We start from the raw sequence: 22,096 nt of genomic DNA on the forward strand, positions 1-22,096 counted from the left end.
TCGCGTTAACACAGGCGTGAGTGTTGACGAGGACAAGGCTGGAGATCACTTTGTCATGCTGATTGAGTTCAAATAACAGACTTGAAGCTTCAAAAGGAGGGTGCTTCCACTGGTCCTGGGGCCCTTGTTAAGGTCAATGACATCATCAACTTTACCCAGTACCAGGACATTTCCGCCAAAAACCTGGTTGTCTCGGCCAGGAGGCTGAAACTTGCCAGCAAGTGGATTTCTAGCAAGACAATAACCCCAAGCACACATTAAAATCCACAAAGATTTTTGACATATACTAGATTCTTGACATAGCTCATTCTAATATATTTACTACTGTACATATAATTCTTAGTATATCTTGTGTACATTTGTCTGGTGTATATACGTATAGATTACATTTTGATTACTGTTACAGTGCTATTTGGGTTGTTAATTGGATTCATCCTTGATTTCTAGTAAAAAATATATATATATAATAACATTTGAATTATTTGCGTTCTTGTTTGACATTTACTGCATTGCTAGTAACGTAAGCATTTCGCTGCACCTACTACAGCATAACATCTGCTAAACTGTGTACACAACCAAAAAACCTGGTTTGAAAGAAATAGTTAATTGGCCACAAAACCAACATTTTGCAATGGCCATCGCAATCTCCGGACTTGAAGCCCATTGAAAACCTGTGGTTTGAAGTGAAGATGGCAGGCCATAAGTGCAGAGCGAAGGATATCAAGGATCACGAAAGATTCTGTATGGAGGAATGGTCATATATCCTTCCCAATGTGTTCTCCAATCTTTGGAAACATTTTTGAAAAAGACTCAGTGCCTTTATGCTCACAAGGTGAGGTATTGAAAGGAATTGAAGAACAGGGGTGCCAATAATTTCAAAAAAAATCTAATGACTTGTTAAAAAAAATCTATTTCGCCGAGTAATTGTATTAGTATAAAATAATATATATAAGGTTGTACAATATAGCTCAGTATTTGTAGCATTTATTTTATGCCGTCTTTTTTTGCTCATCTTTATCAAGGGTGCCAATAATTTTGAACATGACTTTAGAATGTGGACTAAATTACTAGACTATGTCACCTTTTTGTGTCGTGAGGGGAGGTATTCAGGCGACAAAATAAAAACGCAGGTTTGTAAAAGTCAACACCGACTAAGTGGACTCATGAAATACAGGTTTCAACACTGCCTTGACATAATGTTTCGACTTTGTGTCAAATATGAATAATTCTAGTGAATCTGGGCCACTGCATGGAAAATAGCAAAGAAACAAGCAAACAAAAACTGTGAGTTGTGAGTCTCCAGATTGTCTCTTGAGTTTCCACAAGGACATTTTTCTTACTGGATCTTTTCTTTGTGCTAATATTTCAGTTGGCCCGGGCTTGGTAACTGCAGCGTTGTCATGTGGAGAGACACGGCTATCCGGGTCAAACACCGGTGTCTAGATTAAAAGACTTTCAGTAACTTCATCGGCCATGAAGTTGCCGAGTCTTAATCCTTTTTCACTTCCTACAAATATACCAGCGCTAATATTATTATGGAAATGGTACACGCTGCCCCGAACACCATCTGAGCCATACACTCTCAGAGAGCAGAGGAGATGTGTTTATTAAAGCCGTGTGTTGGAACATGTGCGATGATGGCTCTCATAAAGTCAACTCCTTCCCACTCAAATCATCCCTGTTTATTTTTCCACTGTTGGGGACAAATCTCTCACAGGGAGAATGTAACCGTTTTCAGATGAGCCAAAAATGTTTTTTTTTCAAAGTTAATCTTGCTGAGTCCCTCCCCTGTTGTGTACATTTTTTTCTCTGGTGGTTGTGCAGATCTTGACACTGAAAGCTGAAGGATCCAAACGTACACATACGCTGAAGTTACCTCAGGAGATCCAAAGGTCTTTCTCGGGGAGTATGTGAACGTAACATTTGCCTCTTGTCAGTCTCTGTCTTGATCTCTATCCTAGCCTACAATTTTATTTCACCTCTTGGCATGGTTGTTCCACATATTAGACCATTTTTGAAATGTTTTATTATTATTGGTAGTTACACTCTTGTCCCATCGCTGCAACTCCCGCACGGACACAGGAGAGGCGACGGTCGAGAGCCATGCAGCCTCCAAAATACAACCCTGCCAAGCCGCACTGCTCGCTTAACCCGGAAGCCAGCCAGCCTGGCGACTGAAGTCAGCTTGCAGGCGCCCGACCCACCACAAGCAGTTGCTAGAACACGATGGGACAAGGACATCCTGGCAGGCCAAGGATGCGCCCGCCTCATGGGTCTCCTGGTCACGGCCAGCTGTGACACAGCCTGGGATCAAACCTGGGTCTGTAGTGACACCTCAAGCACTGCGATGCAATGCCTTAGACCGCTGCGCCACTCGCGATGCCCTGACCATTACTTCCCTTGGTTACTCTGACCATTGCTTCCCTTAGACTCTTTCACAATTACAATGAATCAGTACTGCAGCAGAGATGTGCTAGGCTAGAGTATGTCCAGTGACACATTAGACACAAACTGACAAAGTATTCTAATAGGCTGATTTGCCTCTTTGCCTTGACTGGAGTCTCTTTGATATTGTGCTACCTCCATTCATAGAGTATTATGTAGCTAAACAGAAAGGACTATCTTAAACTGGATAACCCTGCATTGCGTCATTGAGTAGAAACATTGAAGGCCCAGTACCTTCAACATGATTTTCTATATATTCCCACACTATGAGGTTGGAATAATACTATGAAAATGATAATGCCCTTTTAGTGTAAGAGCTGTTCAAAAGACCGTCTGAAATTTCTGCCTGTTTTGGTGGGATGGAGTTTTGGCCTGCCTTCTGACATTACCAGGCGGTAATTACAGTTTTTTTCGATTGCTAAACGACAGTGGACACAACTGGAGTCACATGTGCAAAACTCTAACTACAGTCTGCACAGCAGCAGTTCATGTGGACCAAACTCTAGTTCGTTTTTCATTGCTTGAACACAGTTTTCAAAACTCTACACACTTATCCCATGACTTTAACCACAACCTGCACAACACTGTGGATTTACAGCACTTTGTTCAAATGCTAACACACTGCTGTCAAAACTGTGAACCACACATTCAAAACGGAATAGATTTCAGCCTTGTGCCTTTCAAACACTGCTGATTGCAATTTCAGCTGAAAGGCTAAGCAGGTGTCTTGTTTTAGACTTGTTAGTGAACACACACACATATTACAGTATATATAGGTAGAGCTCAGAAAGACTCATTTTGGAAATGGAACAAGGAAGATGGGTTCGTGGAGGGAGAAGGGTGGCAGGGAGAGGGCGGATGCGTGGAGGAAGACAAAGAAGACAAAGAGCTGTTATTTCAGATGAAATAAGGGCTACACTTATAGACCATGTCGTGAACCATGGTCTCTCATTGAGAGAGGCAGGGTTGAGGGTGCAACCCAATCTGCAAAGATCCACAGTGGCATCTGTAATGCGAATTTTCCATCATGCAAACAGGTAAGAGTTACATCCTTACAGTAAATGAAAACATTACAGGAATCTATTTTGCATTGCAATTATAGAATATTTACACAGATATATATTACAGTAAGTTTGACTGTAAAATATATTTTTACAACAGGACCCAAAGGCTGCCCCCAACAGGGGGAAGAGGAAAAATATTTTCAGATGTGCAGGAAAATGCTATTGTTGACATGGTTGTTGTCAACAATGCAATAAAACTGCGGGAGATTCAAGATAGAGTGCTGGCTGATAATGATATATTTGAAAATGCTAATTCTGTCAGCACAACAACTATTGCTCGAGTCCTAAAGAAACACCAAGTTACAATGAAACAGTTATACACTGTACCGTTCGAGAGAAACAGTGAACGGGTAAAAGAGCAAAGATACCAATATGTCCAGGTAAGACGTCTGAGGTTACGTACACAGCTATACAAAATATTTACAGTAAAAAAAAACACTAGCATTTCTACAGTAAAACTGTGCACTTACTGTTTTTCAGAGAGTAATGGAGGTGGAAGCACTGGAAAGACCACATTCATTTGTATGTATCGATGAAGCTGGATTTAACCTTGCCAAAACACGGCGCAGAGGAAGGAATGTTATAGGTCAAAGGGGCACTGTGGAGGTTCCAGGCCAAAGGGGGGGAAATATCACCATGTGTGCTGCAATGGCCAATGATGGTTTGCTTCTCAACACACCACTCATTGGCCCATACAACACAGAAAGGCTTATAGCTTTCCTAGAACAGCTCTATGCTCAGCTAGTGACAGCAGAACAGGGGGAGCCAGTAAGAAACCCCCAAGTTTTTGTCATAGTTTGCGATAACGTTGCTTTTCACCACTCTGCAGCTGTCACAGATTGGTTTGCAGCACATCACAGATTTATGGTTTTGTACCTGCCTGCATATTCACCCTTCCTCAACCCAATAGAGGAGTTTTTGGTGGAAAGTGTTTGGTCACCACCCACATGACCAAATGTCTCTTTTGGAAGCCATGCGTGCCGGATGTGAGGACACGAGTCCAGAGGACTGCCAGGGATGGATAAGGCACTCCAGAAGGTTCTTCCCCAGGTGCATGGCAAGAGAAAACATTAGATGTGATGTTGAAGAAAACCTGTGGCCTGATGCTAGAGAGAGGCAGGATTAGCCCCTCAATTATTTGTTTGAATTACAGTATGTACTTTTAGTTTCTACCTTTTTTTTTTATCATTACTGTAATTCCGTAAATTACTACAGACTATTGAAGCAAACTGCTAATTTTCATTTACCTTAAAGAATTGTTATGTTCTAAAAATTGTAATAAATCATGTGAAAGAATGTCACTCTTTTCTTTGAAGAAAATATTACTTTGTATGAAGTCACTGAAATTGTTCAAACTGTAAAGATGAAAAGTTTGTATTTTCTGTATTGGTGTTTGATGCTAGTGTTTTTACTCTCAGTGTGTTCTGAGTGACCGTGTGTGTTATCTCAGTGAGGGTTGTGCATAGTGTTTGGCTGCACTGAGCGTGTTTTGAGCCATGTGTTAAGAGTTGTGTTGCTTGGAATGAGTTTTGCAGGTGATGTGAACTGTTTAGCTCAGGTGACTGTTGGTAGTGCAGACTGTAGTTAGAGTTTTGCACATGTGACTCCAGTTGTGCCCACTGTCGTTTAGCAATCGAAAAAAACTGTAATAGACCAATAAGAACGAGAGATCCTAACTTTTCTGCCAATAACAAGCTAGTTTTCAGTTTTACCCTCCCCACTCAGACCACGCCCAGACAGGCCTAGCAAAATTCTTGCTTGTGAAATTGCTCGTTGCTAAGAAGCTATTTTGGTTTCATTATGCCCATTTTAATTGAAAACAATCCAAGTAAGGTACTTAATTGTTATCCAGAAATTATTTGATGTTGATCTACAAATGGCTGCATTGGTCATTATGGCCTCTCAAGCAAATCCTTTTTAGTTGTAGATATAAACATGTACAAGGCTCTCACCCACACTGGAGACAGGGAACAAGACATGTTTACATGTTTACTTCAAAGTCTAAATGAATTATTTTCTAGGGTTGTCGGAGAATATGCTGTTTTCAAGGACAATTACAATATATTTTAGTAGTTGTATACTGTTGTTTAAAGTGTTGACATTTTATGTCTGGTTTCACTAAGTTGCCTTTATTAGTGAGTAACAGCAAAAATGTTTTAACTGTCGAAACTATTGCTTAGTTCTGTGCAAATTTCTATCTCCGGCAGGAAATTGCATGAGTTACAACCCGAGGGAGGATGAGAAGTTCTGGGTTCTCAATCTCAGTATCTCTCCATGGCCCTCGCCTAGATCTGAGCCTAACTTACACAGAGACAAGGCTGGAGTGTGTGTGTGTGTGTGTGTGTGTGTGTGTGTGTGTGTGTGTGTGTGTGATGCTGGCGGGCTATGGAAGAGAGTAAAAAGCCATCTGACACTAAAGAATGTACAAATTAAGTGGATGACAACAAACTGAGACATGTGAGGGGAGACAGTACAAAACTAGGGCTGTCAAATTATTTTTTAAATGTAGTCAGTTAATAGTACAATTTACTGTGATAAATCAAGGTTAATTGCTTTTTCTGAATTTGCTGAAATTGAGCTGTAATTTAAGAAGTATTATACAAAAAGCAGAATATTGACGTCTTGATTTAGCAAAATCAGGTAAATTGATACACTTTCTTTTAACCTCAATGTCAACTTGTTTTGACATCACCTTGTTGTTTTAACTGTATAGATTATGTATTCTAGATGTTTTCAGTGTGTTTTGAATGCTTTCAGACAATGCGATTAATTGCTATAAAACCATTGTTTTTCACTAAAATGACAAAAAGTTAACTCAAGTTAACTTATTAACACTGACAGTCCAAAACAAAACGTAAGACGTCCTTCACCACACACGTCCTTCACCACACAGAATGTCACTGTTTGGAGTGAGGAATGGGACAGAGGAAAGGGAGGAAAGTATTGATGATGTGTCTTTCTGGCTTCACAAGAGGGTGTGTGAGGGGGGAGGATAGATGAGGGGATGAAGGAGTGATACTCTTTTTATGTTGTGGTAGAAAAGATCCTTCCTATCCTGTTTATCTGGATTGTTTATCAATACAAATAACCAGATTTTCTGGCCAAAACCATTTAAGGTTAGTGTCCTTGAGATAAAAGAGAGAGAGAAAGTATTCTGGTGCTGTGAGTATGGGGGTTTGATTTCATTATCAATGTAGCAATGTTTACTGTGAAACAAAACAATTCAACTTTGTTTACATTTTAAAATGCCCACAGTGTAAGAGAGATCCTAGAAAACCTGGAACTGTAAAATAACCTGAGTGATTAAGGCCCTCAGTCTGTTCACTGTAGGCTGAATGTAAAGTAACTAAATCAACATTGTGTGTGTGTGTGTGTGTGTGTGTGTGTGTGTGTGTGTGTGTGTGTGTGTGTGTGTGTGTGTGTCAGGCAGGCAGTGAACAATGTCGGTGAAGCTGCGGTTTGAGAGTCCCGCGGATGGGTGCGTGGTCCAGAGGAGCTGCTCCTTCACGAGGTTCAGCCCCGTGAGTGGACGCCGCCGGTGAGTGACATCCTTAGTCGACCACTAAGGCGATAAACAACTATCATATAATATGGTCACGTATAACATGGTCACACACCATGCTCCAATCAACTGAACTATCAGACAGACCCATGGGTATGGAACCAGGATCATCCTGACCAGCTCAGCAGGAGCTTGTTCCCTGCAGTCTAAAATACATGTACTTATAAGCACCCTATCAACCTCCACACATTCACTCTTTATTAGTGTGTATGGATGTCTTTGCTGACAGGGACACACACTTTTCATGCCACGTCATTACAAAGTGATTTTCGTAGCAGGTTAGGAGAGCATTTTCCCTAACCCTAACCCTTTTCCTAACCTTAATCTAACCTGTAACGAAAAGGTCACTTCGGTATCGAAGTGGCGTGAAAAGAGTGCTTCCCGGATTGCCTCAGGCACAAATATTGCTCTGCAAGAGAGCCAATCCCTTCACTTGGCCAGTGTTAGAGATAGTCAATCACTATGTAGTACAAGAGACAGTCAGCCTCCTCCCACAACCTCAGTCTTGGCTGCCAATCGACCACCTTGTATTCTAGATAGACAGATATAAATACTTCATTAAGCAACTCAGTCACAAGGACAACAATCAACAACAGTTAAACAATCAACAGGCAAATAAAGGTTAAATAAAATAAAGAACCTTATGACTGAATCCCTCCAATGCTTAATTTATGCTTGACTTACTTACAGTACGTTATCAATAACGAATATCAATAACGAATAGTGAGACAAGTAGAACTCAAGAGGTGAGCCAGCAGAAGAAAATTCAGTCATAGGGTGCATGTATATTTGCTCTGGCGTTCTACTTCGATTTCAGAGCACTCTCGTTTGAGTGTGCCAGAACACAGATTAACTGATGAGTTTACAAATGTATATGGCCGGTGTCAGTAAACGTCGGCAAAAAAAAGGTAATTCAAATGTGCCAGCAGAACAGTTACAGTCACCAGCGCTCTGGATAACATGAAAACAGCCTAACCAGCTCTGCTAGGGCGAATAAAATGGTCAGAGTGAGCTGTTCTCTCTTTTGTGTCTGGAAGTACCTAGCAAGCTAGCCAACGTTAGCCAGTTAGCTTGGGTGCTTGACTGCTTTTGTGAGGTCAGAACGTTCGGATCAACCCTACTCTTAGGCCAGAGTGTCCAGTGTGCGCTCTGAACACTCCAGGAGCGAAACACTCTGAATTTACAAATGGACAATCTGACAACGCTCTGAATTTTTGAACGCCCAGAGCTCACTCTGAGCACACTCTGGCAATCAAGATTGAATGTACGAACACACCCTTAATGACTATTAATTCCAACCCAAAGCCCTTAGTTTGCTGTGCGCTGTGTATATCATCTCAGGAGTGTAAGACACAGCTGCCAGTTGGAGAGGGGGGATTTTCAACAATTTTAGTGTCCTATTTACTGAACACTAATACAAACATAGCACATGGGACAGCAACCCGTTCCATCTCATCCCAAAGAGGTCTGGGGATTGTGCAGACCACTCAAGTAAACTGAACTTGGTGTCATGTTTCATGCAAAGTTTTTCAACACCTCAATTGTCCAGTGTTGGTGAGCAAGTGCCCACTGGATACACTTCTTCTTGTTTTATTTGATATGAGTGGAGTGTGATCGCCTGCTACAATAGCCCATCCATAATAAGGTTCGTCGAGTTGTGCGTTCTGAGATTACGTTCTGTACACCACTGTTGTGCTGCACCGTTATTTGTCTATTGGTCGCCCGCCTTTTAGCTTGCATGCCTTTTGCCATTCTCCTTCGACCTCTCTCATGAATGAGCTGTTTTTGCCCACAAGACTGCCGTCGACGGGAACCATTCTTGGTAAAATCCTAGACACTGTCATGAGTGAAAAGCCCAAGAGAGCGGCTGTTTCTGAAATACTGGATCCGGCACACTCAAGTGACTTACAGTAGTGAATGCATACATTTTTGTGTTGGTGGCCCCAGTAGGAATCAGACCTCCCATCCTGGCATTGAAAGCACCATGCTCTACCAACTGTCACACTTTTTTTTTGTACTAAAACACTTCTGGAATTCTGATGGGTTTGCAAAGGGGGACATGATGTCATCTTAAGAACCCAGGAGCAACACACTGGAATGCATTTCCTGCCTCAAAGCAGAGAGGGACAGAGGAAAACTGAGGATATTTATTTGATTAATTTAACCTTTATTTCGACAGGGAGTCATGCTGAGACCAAGTTCTCTTTTACAGATGAGCCCTGAATCAAACATACACATCAATACACTCAATACACATCAATATACATATAGAAATACACAAAATGCAAAACACAATCATATAAAACAAACACGTTCTTCAGTATAAAGGCCCTCATTCAGCCATCTAAATAGCCCCAGAGACACCAACGCTTCCAATTGCAAAAAAACTAAAATCAGATTAACCTAACTCAGCGGATATCGAAGGGCTCTTCAGAGTTAGCCATCCTTGAGATTGAGTCTGGCAGCTCGTACGTCTGTAACAATGAAGTAAGGTACAGCAGAAGTTTATGCAAGTCAAGAGGGCTTTATAAACAAAAAGAGTGCAATGCATCAATCTACGAGACTTCAAAGAGGGTCAGGCCTACTTTCTGATACAGAAAGCAATGATGTGTACAGAACCTGTCGCCTGTAATAATGCGTAGTGCGTTATGATAAACAATTTATCAAAGTTACGAAGTTTATTGTGCTAAGCATGAACAGCACTTGACGGTGGTCCTCATACATTGTTATTATAAAGCTTTCATGGTGACATACAGTGGCCTGTGAAAGTATTCACCCCCCTTGGCATTTTTCCTATTTTATTGCCTTACAACCTGGAATTGAAATAGATTTATTTTAGGTTTGTATCATTTGATTTATACAACAAGCCTACCACTTTGAAGATGCAAAATATTTTTTTTGTGAAACAAACAAGAAATAAGACAAGAAAACTGAAAACTTGAGCATGTGTAATTCATCCCGTCCCCCCCAAAAGTCAATAATTTGTAGAGCCACCTTCTGCAGCAATTACAGCTGAAAGTCTCTTGGGGCATGTCTCTATAAGCTTGGCACATCTAGCCACTGGGATTTTTGCCCATTATTCAAGGCAAAACTGCTCCAGCTCCTTCAAGTTGGATGGGTTCTGCTGGTGTACAGTAAATCTTTAAGACATACCACAGATTCGATTGAGAATTGGATTGAGGTCTGGGCTTTGACTAGGCCATTCAAATACATTTAAATGTTTCCGCTTAAACCACTCGAGTGTTGCTTTAGCAGTATGCTTAGGGTCATTGTCCTGCTGGAAGGTGAACCTCCGTCCCAGTCTCAAATCTCTGGAAGACTGAAAAGTTTTCCCTCAAGAATTTCCCTGTATTTAGCGCCATCCATCATTCCTTCAATTCTGAGCAGTTTCCCAGTCCCTGCCGATGAAAAACATCCTCACAGCATGGTGCTGCCACCACCATGCTTCACTGTGGGGATGTTGTTCTCGGGGTGATGAGAGGTGTTGGGTATGTGCCAGAAATAGCGTTTTCCTTGATGACCATAAAAATCCATTTTAGTCTCATCTGACCAGAGTACCTTCTTCCATATGTTTGGGGAGTCTCCCACATGACCTTTTGGTAAACAGCAAACGTGTTTTCTTATTTACTTCTTTAAGCAATGGCTCTTTCTGGCCACTCTTCCATAAAGCCCAGCTCTGTGAAGTCTACGGCTCAAAGTGGTCCTATGGACAGATACTCCAATCTCTTTTTAACAATGGATTTACTGGTGCTCCGTGGGATGTTCAAAGTTTTGGATATTTTTTTATAACCCAACCCTGATCTGTACTTCTCCACAACTTTGTCCCTTACTTGTTTAGCGAGCTCCTTGGTCTTCATGGTGTCGCTTGCTTGGTGGTGCCCCTTGCTTAGTGGTGTTGCAGACTCTGGGGCTTTTCAGAACAGGTGTTTATACATGTATACTGAGATCATGTGACAGATAATGTGGCACTTAAATTGCACACAGGTGGACTTTATTTTACTAATTATGTGACTTCTGAAGGTAATTGGTTGTGCCAGATCTTATTTAGGGGCTTCATAGCAAAGGGGGTGAATACATATGCACGCACCACTTCTCAAGCTCTGTCAAGCTGGATGGGGAGCGTCGCTGCACAGCTATTTTCAGGTCTCTCCAGAGATGTTCGATCAGGTTCAAGTCCGGGCTCTGGCTGGGCCACTCAAGGACATTCAGAGACTTGTCCCGATTCCACTCCTGCGTTGTCTTGGCTGTGTGCTTAGGGTTGTTGTCCTGTTGGAAGGTAAACCTTCGCCCCACTCTGAGGTCCTGAGCGCTCTGGGGCAGGTTTTCATTAAGGATTTTTCTGTACTTGCTCCATTCGTCTTTCCCTCGATCCTGACTAGTCTCTCAGTCCCTCCCGCTGAAAAGCATCCCCACAGCATGATGCTGCCACCCCCATTCTTCACCGTAGGGATGGTGCCAGGTTCTTCCTCCAGATGTAACGCTTGGCATTCAGGCCAACGAGTTCAATCTTGGTTTCATCAGACCAGAGAATCTTGGTTCTCACGGTCTGAGAGTCTTTAAGTGCCTTTTGGCAAACTCCAAGTTGGCTGTCATGTGCCCTTTACTGAGGATTGGTTTCCGTCTGGCCACTCTACCATAAAGGCCTGATTGGTGGAGTGATGCAGAGATGGTTGTACTCTGGAAGATTCTCCCATCTCCAAAGAAGAACTCTGGAGCTCTGTCAGAGTGACCATTGGGTTCTTGGTCACCTCCTTGACCAAGGCCCTTCTCCCCCGATTGCCGGGCGGCCAGCTCTAAGAAGAGTCTTGGTGGTTCCAAACGTCTTCCATTTAAGAATTATGTAGGCCACTGTGCTGTCTCTAAGCTCTACAGAGAATTCCTTCGACCCAATGGCTTGGTTTTTACTCTGACCTGCACTGAGGGACCTTATACAGGTGTGTGCCTTTCCAAATCATATCCAATCATTTTAATTTACCACAGGTGGACATTTCAAGGATGATAAATGGAAACAGGATGCACCTGAGCTCAATCTCGAGTCCCATAGCAAAGGGTCTGAATACTTATGTATATAAGGTATTTCAGTTCGTTTTTTGTTTTTTGGCAAAATTTCTAAAAACCTGCTTTCACTTTTTCATTGTGGTGTATTGTGTGTAGATTGATGAGGATGTTTTATTTAATCAATTTTAGAGTAAGGCTGTAACGTAACAAATGTGGAAAAAGTCAAGGGTCTGAATATTTTTTGAATGCACCATACGACATCTTGGTCCTCTTCCCTGCTATTCAAATCTGAAATTGGAACAGCATTATCTGGTACTGATGCAGCTGTTTAAACCTGTTACGGCTGCTGTCCCTGTACAGGGATCAACATCAGCGCACATCAGCAGAAATTTCAGAGTGACAACTAATAGTACTCGATACAACTCAAACTTTCATTAAAACACACATGCAGGGTACTCAATTAAAGCTACACTCGTTGTGAATCTAGCCAACATGTCAGATTTTTAAAATGCTTTTCGGCGAAAGCATGAGAAGTTATTATCTGATAGCATGTAACCCCCGAAATACACAAAGGGGACGTAAACAGAATAATTAGCGTAGCCGGCGCTACACAAAACGCAGAAATAAAATATAAAACATTCATTACCTTTGATGAGCTTCTTTGTTGGCACTCCTATATGTCCCATAAACATCACAATTGGGTCTTTTTTTCGATTAAATCCGTCCATGTATACCCAAAATGTCCATTTATGAAGGCCGTCTGATCCATGGAAAAGCACCGTTTCAAAACGCACCGTAATTTTTTTTAATTAAAAAAGTTACCTTTGACAAAACACTTCAAACTACTTTTGTAATCCAACTTTAGGTATTAGTAAACGTTAATAATCGATCAAATTGATCACGGGGCGATCTGTATTCAATAGCAGCACGTTTTGAAATCATGGTCCACATTCTCTCTTTCATTACTTCCTGTGGTGTGCTCGACGACAGGAAGTGCCTATTCCTCATGTTACCAAGAATTAATTTAAAATCAATTAACAGTACTGGCGACATCGTGTGGAAGCTGTAGGCATTGTAAACATCTATTTTCCCTTGCCATAGACAATACAGAGACTGGCGGAGGGATATTTTTGGGTTTTTTTTGTGAACAGTTTTCCTTGGGATTTTTCCTGCTAAACGCGTTCGTTTATAGTCACAGACATGATTTAACCAGTTTTATAAACTTCAGAGTGTTTTCTATCCACACATACTAATCATATGCATATACTATATTCCTGGCATGAGTAGCAGGACGTTGAAATGTTGCGCGATTTTTAACAAAAAGCTGCAAAAATTCGCAGCCTCTTTAACAGGTTTAAGTAACTGCATCAACAACATTTTATGTATCTTTTTAAGACAACTGACATTTTTACCACTTTCTTAACAAGTTAGAAAAAAGTAAACTTCTCTGCTATTCAAATTTGTCAATGGAACATACATTCACATTATAAATCTTTCATGGTGACATACAGGGTATATGACCACACAGACCAATGTCTGTAAAGAGAAGAGCGGGATGTACATTGATCCTGCTGCTCTGATTGGATGGAGTGAAGCTGTCTCCGTTCACTCGCTTCATATTTCACCTGATCACTTCTCATCGCACTTCTTTCAGTTTTCACACACAACAACTGTAGTTTAGACACTGACCACAGCTACTGACTACAACCATACACCTCTGACCCAAACTACTGAACCAGACCACAACCACAAAACTACTGACCACTAATGACCACAACTAGCTACTCACCACAACCACACAACTTCTGACCACACACCTACTTACCAAAACTACTAACCACTACTGACCACAACTACTGATCTCAACTACTGACCACAACCACACAACTACTGAACACTATTACTGACCACACAACTACTGAACCACACAACTAATGACCACAACCACACAACTAATGACCACAGTTAGTGACCACAACCACACAACTACTAAACCACAACTACTGACCAAAACCACAAAACTACCGATCACACCTACTGACCAGAACTACTGAACACAACTACAAAACTTGGGACCGCAATGACTGACCACTACTAACCATAACTACTGACCATAGCTACTGACCACTACCACAAAACTACTCACCAAAACTACTGAACACAACTACAGACCACAAACACAAAACGACTGACCACAATGACTGACCACTACTGACCACAGCTACTGACCACAACCACACAACTACTGAACCAAAACTACTGACCACAACCATACAACTAATAACCACAAAACCACTGAACCATATAAGTTATGACCTCAACTACTGACCACAACCACAAAACTACTGACCACAAGCACACAACTACTGACCACAACTACTGACCAGGTCCATACTGTAGGGACCAAAGAACCTTCAACACAACCACACAACAACACAATTACTTACCACAACTATTGACCACAACTACTGACCGTAACTACTGACCGCAACTGGCACTGTCATAGTATTCCACCTTTCCAACAAGTCAGTTCTTCAAATTTCTGCCCTGCTAGAGCTGCCCCGGTCAACTGTAAGTGCTGTTATTGGGAAGTGGAAATGTCGAAGAGCAACAATGGCTCAGCCGCAAAGTGGTAAGCCACACAAGATCACAGAACGGGACCGCTGAAGCGCATAGAGCATAAAAATCGTCCTTGGTTGTCCCCGGTTGCAACACTCACAACCAAGTTCCAAACTGCCCCTGGGAGCAACGTCAGCACAATAACTGTTCATTGGGAGCTTCATGAAAGGGGTTTCAATGGCCGAGCAGCCACACACAAGCCTAAGATCAATGCCAAGTGTCAGCTGGAGTGGTGTAAAGCTCTGGACTCTAGAACAGTGGAAACGTGTTCTCTGGAGTGATGAATCACGCTTCACCATCTGTCTGACGGACAAATCTGGGTTTGGCGGATGTTAGGAGAATGGTACCCGCCGGAATGCATAATACCAACTGTAAAGTTTGGAGGAGGACGAATAATGGTCTGGGATTGTTTTTCGTGGTTGGAGCTAGGCCCCTTCGTTCCAGTGGAGGGAAATCTTAACACTACAGCAAACAATTGTAATGGCGCTGGGGAGGAGAGTTGGACCAGAAGGATTTACTCCAGACACCCGAACAGGCCCTCATCCCCGTCATTTGCAGGAGAAAGAGATGGAAGAGTTATCAATGAAGGAGATTGTGGTGCCTTGTGAGGATCCGCCAACGAGTGACTAATTTGCCTTTGTCATCGTTCCTATTGGCCAACGTTCAATAGCTGGATAATGAATTGAACGAACTAAAAGCACATATATCCTACCAACGGGACATTGAAAAGTGTTAAATCTTATGTTTCACCTGGCCGTGGCTGAACAACAACATGAATGACATACAGCTGGTGGATTATACACTGTATCGGCAGGATAGAAGAGCAGCCTCTGGTAAGAGAAGGGGTGGCGGTCTATATAGATTTGTAAACAATAGCTGGTGGATGATTTCTAAGGATGTCTCAAGGTTTTGCTTGACTGAGGTAGAGTATCTCATGATAAGCTGTATACCGATTCTCTACCTAGAGAGTTTTCATCTCTATTTCCGTAGCAGTCTACATACCACCACAGACCGATGCTGGCACTAAGAACGCACTCAATTAGCTGTATACCGTCATAAGCAAACAGGAAAATGCTCATCCAGGGGCGGTGCGCCTAGTAGCCGGGGACTTTAATGCAGAGAAACTTAAATACGTTTTACCTAATTTCTACCAGCATGTTAAATGTGCAACCAGCGGAAAAAAAACTCTAGACCACCTTTACTTCACACACAGAGACGGGTACAAAGCTCTCCCTCACCCTCCATTTGGCAAATCTGACCAGAATTCTATCCTCCTGATTCCTACTTACAAGCACAAATTAAAGCAGGAAGCACCAGTGACTCAGTCAATAAAAAAAAGTGGTCAAATGAAGCAGATCCTAAGCTACAGGACTGTTTTGCTAGCATAGACTGGAATATGTTCAGGGATCCTTTGATGGTATTGAGGAGTACACCACATCGGTCACTAGCTTCATAAATAAGTACTGTGACAGTTTGCTTGGTACTGGGTCCTTGCGGCGACACGGAGAAGAGCGGCCCGGGCCTTCCTCCAGGTGCGATGACAACGGCGCATTTGATCAAGAACAGAGGGGACCGCAACCTCAACCTCTTGGGCGGGGAACAAGGTGGGTTCGTAACCCAGAGCACACTCGAAAGGTGACATACCTGACGAGGCGTTGGTGAGGGTGTTGTGGGCATATTCAACCCAGGGTAGCTGAGCAACCCAGGAGAAAGGGTTAGTAGAAGTCACGCAGCGTAGGGTAGTCTCCATCTCCTGGTTGCCCCGTTCGGTCTGGCCGTTGGTCTGGGGGTGATATCCAGAAGAAAAACTGACATTGATACCAAGAGCTGAACAGAAGGATCTCCATATCTGTCAGAGGGAATGCCTTGCAGACGAAACACATGGGATACCAGCAGGTCCTCAGTTTCCCTGGAAGGGAGCTTGGAGAGTGAGTCGCTTTGGAAAATCTGTCAATAATGGTGAGGATGACTGAGTTACCATTAGATGGGGGAAGGCCAGTGATGAAGTCTAGAGCTATGTGTGGCGACTGAGTATGGGAAATGGGTTTTAGTGGAGGTTTTGTTCCGGGGATAGACCGAGCAGGCTGAGACAAACTCCCAGGCATCTCTCTCCATAGTGGGCAACCAAAAGTGCTGATGCAGGAAGGTGAGGGTCCGGTTCATACCAGGGTGACAGGTGAGGCAGGTAGAATGGGCCCACTGAAGAACATCAGAGCGAACAGAATCAGGAACAAACAGAGCATTTCTAGGACTGGTCAGGCTGGTGGCAACAATGCAGGTGGATGGCACAATGGAATCTGGCTGAGAACCAGTGTTGTCGGTGGTGAACTGGCGGGAGAGGGCGTCAGGCTTGGTATTCCTAGAACTGGGGCGATGAGTGTGAAATTGAATCTACCGAAGAACAAAGCCCACCTGGCTTGTCGGGAGTTCAGATGTTTGACGGTCTGGATGTAGGACAGGTTTTTGTGGTCTGTCCACACAATGAAGGGGAGTACAGAGCCCTCCAGCCAGTGACATTACTCCTCAAGAGCCAGCCTAACTGCCAGGTGTTCCCGGTTACCGATGTCAAAATTGTTCTCTGCAGGTGAGAGTTTACGGGAAAAGAATGCACATGGTTGGAGCTTCTGATCAGAGGGGGAATGTTGAGACAGAACAGCATCTATCCCGATGTCGGAGGCGTCCACCTCCACGATGAACCGGAGTTCTGGGTCCGGCTGAGTGAGGACCGGAGCGGAAGTGAAGTGGCGCTTGAGTTCCAGGAACGCTGCCTCTGCCTCAGGGATCCAGTGAAACGGAGTGGATGTGGAGGTGAGAGGGGTGAGAGGTGCTGCCAGATGGCTATAGTTGCAGATGAAACGTCTGTAAAAATGGGCAAACCCCCAGGAAACGCTGTAGCTGCTTCAGGTTAGAGGGCGCAGGCCACTCTGTGACTGCCATGACCTTGGTGGGGTCCATACGTAACTCCCCCTGTGCAATAATATATAACCCAGGAAGGACACCGAGGAAGCAGGAAACTCACATTTCTCAGCTTTGACAAAAAGCTTATTCTCCCTGGAGAACTTGGTGAACGTGTTGCTGGTAAGCCCCAGGGTCCTTAGAAAAAATATGAATGTCATCCGAATAGACAAAAATGAAGCGTCCAATCACATCCCTCAGCACATCATTGACTATGTTCTGGAAAACAGCAGGAGAGTAAGACCAAAAGGCGTGACCAAATACTCAAACTGGCCAAGTGGTGTGTTAAACGTAGTTTTCCACTCGACCCCCTCTCTGATGGGGACAAGGTGGTAGGCATTCTGGAGGTCGACTTTGGTGAACACCATGGCACCATGGAGGGAGACAAAAGCAGAACTGATGAGTGGCAAGGGACACTTGTTTTTCACTGTGATATTTTTCAGCCCATGGAAGTCTACGCACGGCCTCAGTGACGCATTCGTCTTATTTACAAAGAAAAAAACAGTATCCACCGGAGAGTATGAAGGCCTGATAAGTCCTGCAGCCAGGAAATCCTGGATGTACTTCTCCATAGCCTTGTGCTCGGAGCAAGAGAGGTTATACGACCGGCTACTGGGGAGATTAGCTCCAGGCAGGAGGTCAATGAGGCAGTCATACGGCCGTTGAGGCGGCAGCGGCAGGGCGTGGAGCTTGCTGAACACAGGACCTAGATTGTGATACTCGGGAGCAACTGTTGACAGGTCCGGAAGTTATGGAATGGACTGGGGCACAGACAAGGCAGGAGCAAGGGCAGAATGTAAACAATTAGAGTGACAAAATGAACTCCAAGTGGTTGTCCAGTCGATCTGAGGGTTGTGCAGCTTTAACCATGGATGGCCAAGAACCAGAGGAGAGTGAGGGCAGTCGATTATGTGGAAACTGATCCTTTCCTGGTGATTTCCAGAGAGATGACAGGGACGGTCCTCTACCACTGTCCCAGACTCTCCCAGACACTCCCAGACAGCTGTCCATTGAGAGCGTTGACATCGAGGGGTGGATCGAGTGGAACAGTGTCCAGGCCCAACTGAGTAACGACACCACGGTCCAGGAAACTCACGTCGGCTCCCCAGTCGATGAGAGCTGGCAGAGGAAAAGCCTGGCTCTACCGCACGAGGACGCCGTCAAGCAGGGGTCTGGGGGGCGATGGGCAGGCAATTTGGCTCAACAGTATATCCCCCATTATTGCAGAGATTGCCGAGCCACCTCTTTTGCTGGACACAGGGAACAAGTGGAAACAAAGTGACCAACCTGGTCATAGTATAGGCAGCTCCTAGTGCTGATTCGCTGCTGCCTCTCCTCTGGAGAGCGAAAGGCCCGGTCGAGCTGCATGGGTTCAGGTTCTGGAAGAGACTTGGGGAGGGAGGCAGTCGGGGAAGGAGAACAAGGCAAGGAAGCAGATGTTATGGGGCATGCAACCTTACCTGCCTCTCCCTCTGACGCTCACGGAGATGGTTGTCGATTCGGATGGCGAGAAAGATGAGTTCAGCGAGTCCATCAGGCTTATTCCTGGACACCAACTCGTCCTTGATGGTCACAGTGAGAGCATTCTGGAATGCTCCCTGAAGGGCCTCCTCATTCCAGCCTCTCTCAGCGGCAAGAGTGCGAAACTCGATCGCCACTTCAGCGACACTATGGGAGCCTTGACGGAGGGACAGGAGTCATTTAGCGGCATCCTTAGCATTGACAGGGTGGTCAAAGACTCTATTCATCTCCTCCGTGAAGTTGGAGCAGGTGAAGCAGATGGGAGACTGTCTATCCCACACCGCCATGGCCCAGGAGAGCTCTGCTCCACGGAGGCAGCAAATCAGGAAGGAAATCTTGGCCCATTCGCTAGCATAAGAGTAGGGCTGTTGCTCGAATACTAGTGAACATTGTACCAAAAAGGCTCTACAAGTTCTGAGGTTGCCATCATAACGCTCAGGAGCCCGAGCAAACGGCGGAGGAGAAGGACTAGGGGCTGGTTGCGAGCTCTGGGGGAAGGTCCGGCCCTGCAGGTCAGAAAGGCTCAGTAAAAACTAATTGACGGTTGGGGTTTTAGGGCTTGGTCATGTTGCTCGAGCAGGGTGCCTTGGCAGGCGAGGGTTTGGTGGAGAGGATCTAAGTCTGCTGGGTTCATATCTTGGGCCAGATCGTACAATTACGTGGGGTGGAGCAGGTGAACCCAAGTGCATCTGCTAACCATGTGTATGTGACCAATACAATTTGATTTGATTAGATTTTTATACATGACCCAGAGCATGATGGGATGTTAATTTCTTTGGAATTGCTCAGGAACCACACCTGTGTGGAAGCAACTGCTTTCAATATACGTTGTATCCCTCATTTACTCAAGTGTTTCCTTTATTTTGACAGTTACCTGTACATGTAGTTCACTACTCCCCAACTCTGGCGATAAATATGTTGATTGCGTCAACGAGGATGTGTAAACTAAGCTATGACATACATGGACATACAGCACATATTTGACATGTCATAAATACCTCAGTAATTGCATGTAATTGCATGAATCAATCCAAGATGGCGTAGCAGTCAGACGTCTTTGTCCTGTCGTGTCCCTTGTATATATCGTTTTACATCTTTTTCTTCGCATATCTTTTAAAATATTTTGCTAAATCCCAACATCTAAATACTCTCCTGCAACCCACCTCACCCAATGTAGCGTGGATCTGCTTTTTCTCTCTAAAGTATTAATATTTACTTCGGATCTGGAATCCCTCAACTGAAGCTAGCCAGCTAACTACCAGCTATCAGTCAGCAAACCATTGCCAGCGGTCATCAGCTAACATTCAACTCGGAAAGCTCTCGCCAGTTCGAACAACGTGACTCTAACCAGAGCATAACGGACCTTTTATTTTTATCCCCGGATTCCTACCGCAAACTGAACATTTTCATCTGGATCTTCACAACTTGCTAACCACAATCCCGGATGACTACTCCTGGCTAATGTTTCCATCCCACAAGCAAGCACCAATTAGCTTGAAGCTAGCCCGGTCAGGGCTCCTGTGCTACCACCGAAGCATTCTCCTGGGCTACAATATCCGGACCCATTCTACAGCCGGTACGGGGCATGGAACCCCGCAGATCCCCTACGACTGGAATACCAACATAATCTGCTCGAGGACTCCAACATGCCCCTCTGGCGCGACGCCCGCTGAAGGCCCGATATGCCAACCAGCAAGGCCTGCTAGCTACCTAGAGCTACTTGGAACCATACTTATTCCACGACTGGTCTATCGACGTCACCGCACGAAGAGGCAAAAACAGACTTACCCCCATCGCGACGTCCCCCAAAGGCTAACTTTCTAGCCCCTGCTATCTGCTTGCTTGCTAACCCGGTCTGCTAACTGCTAGCTCGCCGAGCCCAGTCTGCTAACTGCTAGCTTGCCTGCCCGGTCTGCTAACTGCTAGCCGCTGCTAACTGCTTGCTTGCTCACCCGGTCTGCTAACTGCTAGCCCCTGCTAACTGCTTGCTTGCTAACCCGGCCTGCTAACTGCTAGCTTGCCGGTCTACTAGCTGCTAGCTTGTTTAGCCCCGGCCTACTAACTGTTAGTTTGTTAGCATCGGCCTGCTAACTGTCTGAATCGCCGTGTCCCCAGCCAGCCCAACCACTCACTGGACCCATATGTTCACTTGGCCACGCATGCCTCCCTCTAATATCAACATGCCTCGTCCATTACTGTCCTTGTTAGTGATTACTGTTTATATTTCACTGTAGAGCCTCTAGCCCTGCTCAATATGCCTTAACCAACCATGTTGTTCCACCTCCGACATGTGCGATGACATCACCTGGTTTAAACATCTCTAGAGACTATATCTCTCTCATCATTACTTAATGCCTAGGTTTACCTCCAATGTACTCACATCCTACCTTACCTTTGTCTGTACACTATGCCTTGAATCTATGCTATCGTGCCCAGAAACCTGCTCCTTTTACTCTCTGTTCTGAACGTGCTAGACGGCCAGTTCGTATAGTCTTTAGCCGTACCTTTATCTTACTTCTCCTCTGTTCCTCTGGTGATGTGGAGGTTAATCCAGGTCCTGCAGTGCCTAGCTCCACTCCCACCCCCCAGGTGCTCTCATTTGTTGACTTCTGTAAACGTAAAAGCCTTGGTTTCATGCATGTTAACATTAGAAGCCTACTCCCTAAGTTTGTTTTAATCACCGCTTTGCACACTCTGCCAACCCAGATGTCTTAGCCATGTCTGAATCCTGATTTAGGAAAACCACCAAAAACCCTGAAATCTCCATCGCTACCTATAATGTTTTCCGCCAAAATAGAACTGCCAAAGGGGGCGGTGTTGCAATCTACTGCAAAGATAGCCTGCAGAGTTCTGTATAACAATCTAAGTCTGTACCCAAACAATTTGAGCTTCTACTTCTAAAAATTCACCTTTCCAGAAACAAGCCTCACAA

General features: G+C 44.3%; 1 protein-coding gene across 6 annotated transcripts in view; it reads left to right on the plus strand.

Moving 5' to 3' along the window:
- Nucleotides 1-22,096, plus strand: part of LOC139370695 (RIPOR family member 3) — a 65,882-nt gene that overhangs the window by 12,116 nt on the left and 31,670 nt on the right. For 4 of the 6 annotated variants that reach the window (XM_071110325.1, XM_071110331.1, XM_071110327.1 and 1 more), the window contains exon 2: nucleotides 6,936-7,047. In XM_071110325.1, coding sequence (XP_070966426.1) covers nucleotides 6,950-7,047 — 98 coding nt within the window. In that variant the 5' untranslated portion in view covers nucleotides 6,936-6,949. Of the gene's footprint in view, nucleotides 1-6,935; nucleotides 7,048-7,088; nucleotides 7,229-22,096 lie in introns of those variants that run through there. The other 2 variants (XM_071110326.1, XM_071110332.1) reach the window with 2 other exon arrangements.

This window comes from Oncorhynchus clarkii, chromosome 17, assembly GCF_045791955.1.
Source record: "Oncorhynchus clarkii lewisi isolate Uvic-CL-2024 chromosome 17, UVic_Ocla_1.0, whole genome shotgun sequence".
NCBI classification, from domain to species: domain Eukaryota; kingdom Metazoa; phylum Chordata; class Actinopteri; order Salmoniformes; family Salmonidae; genus Oncorhynchus; species Oncorhynchus clarkii.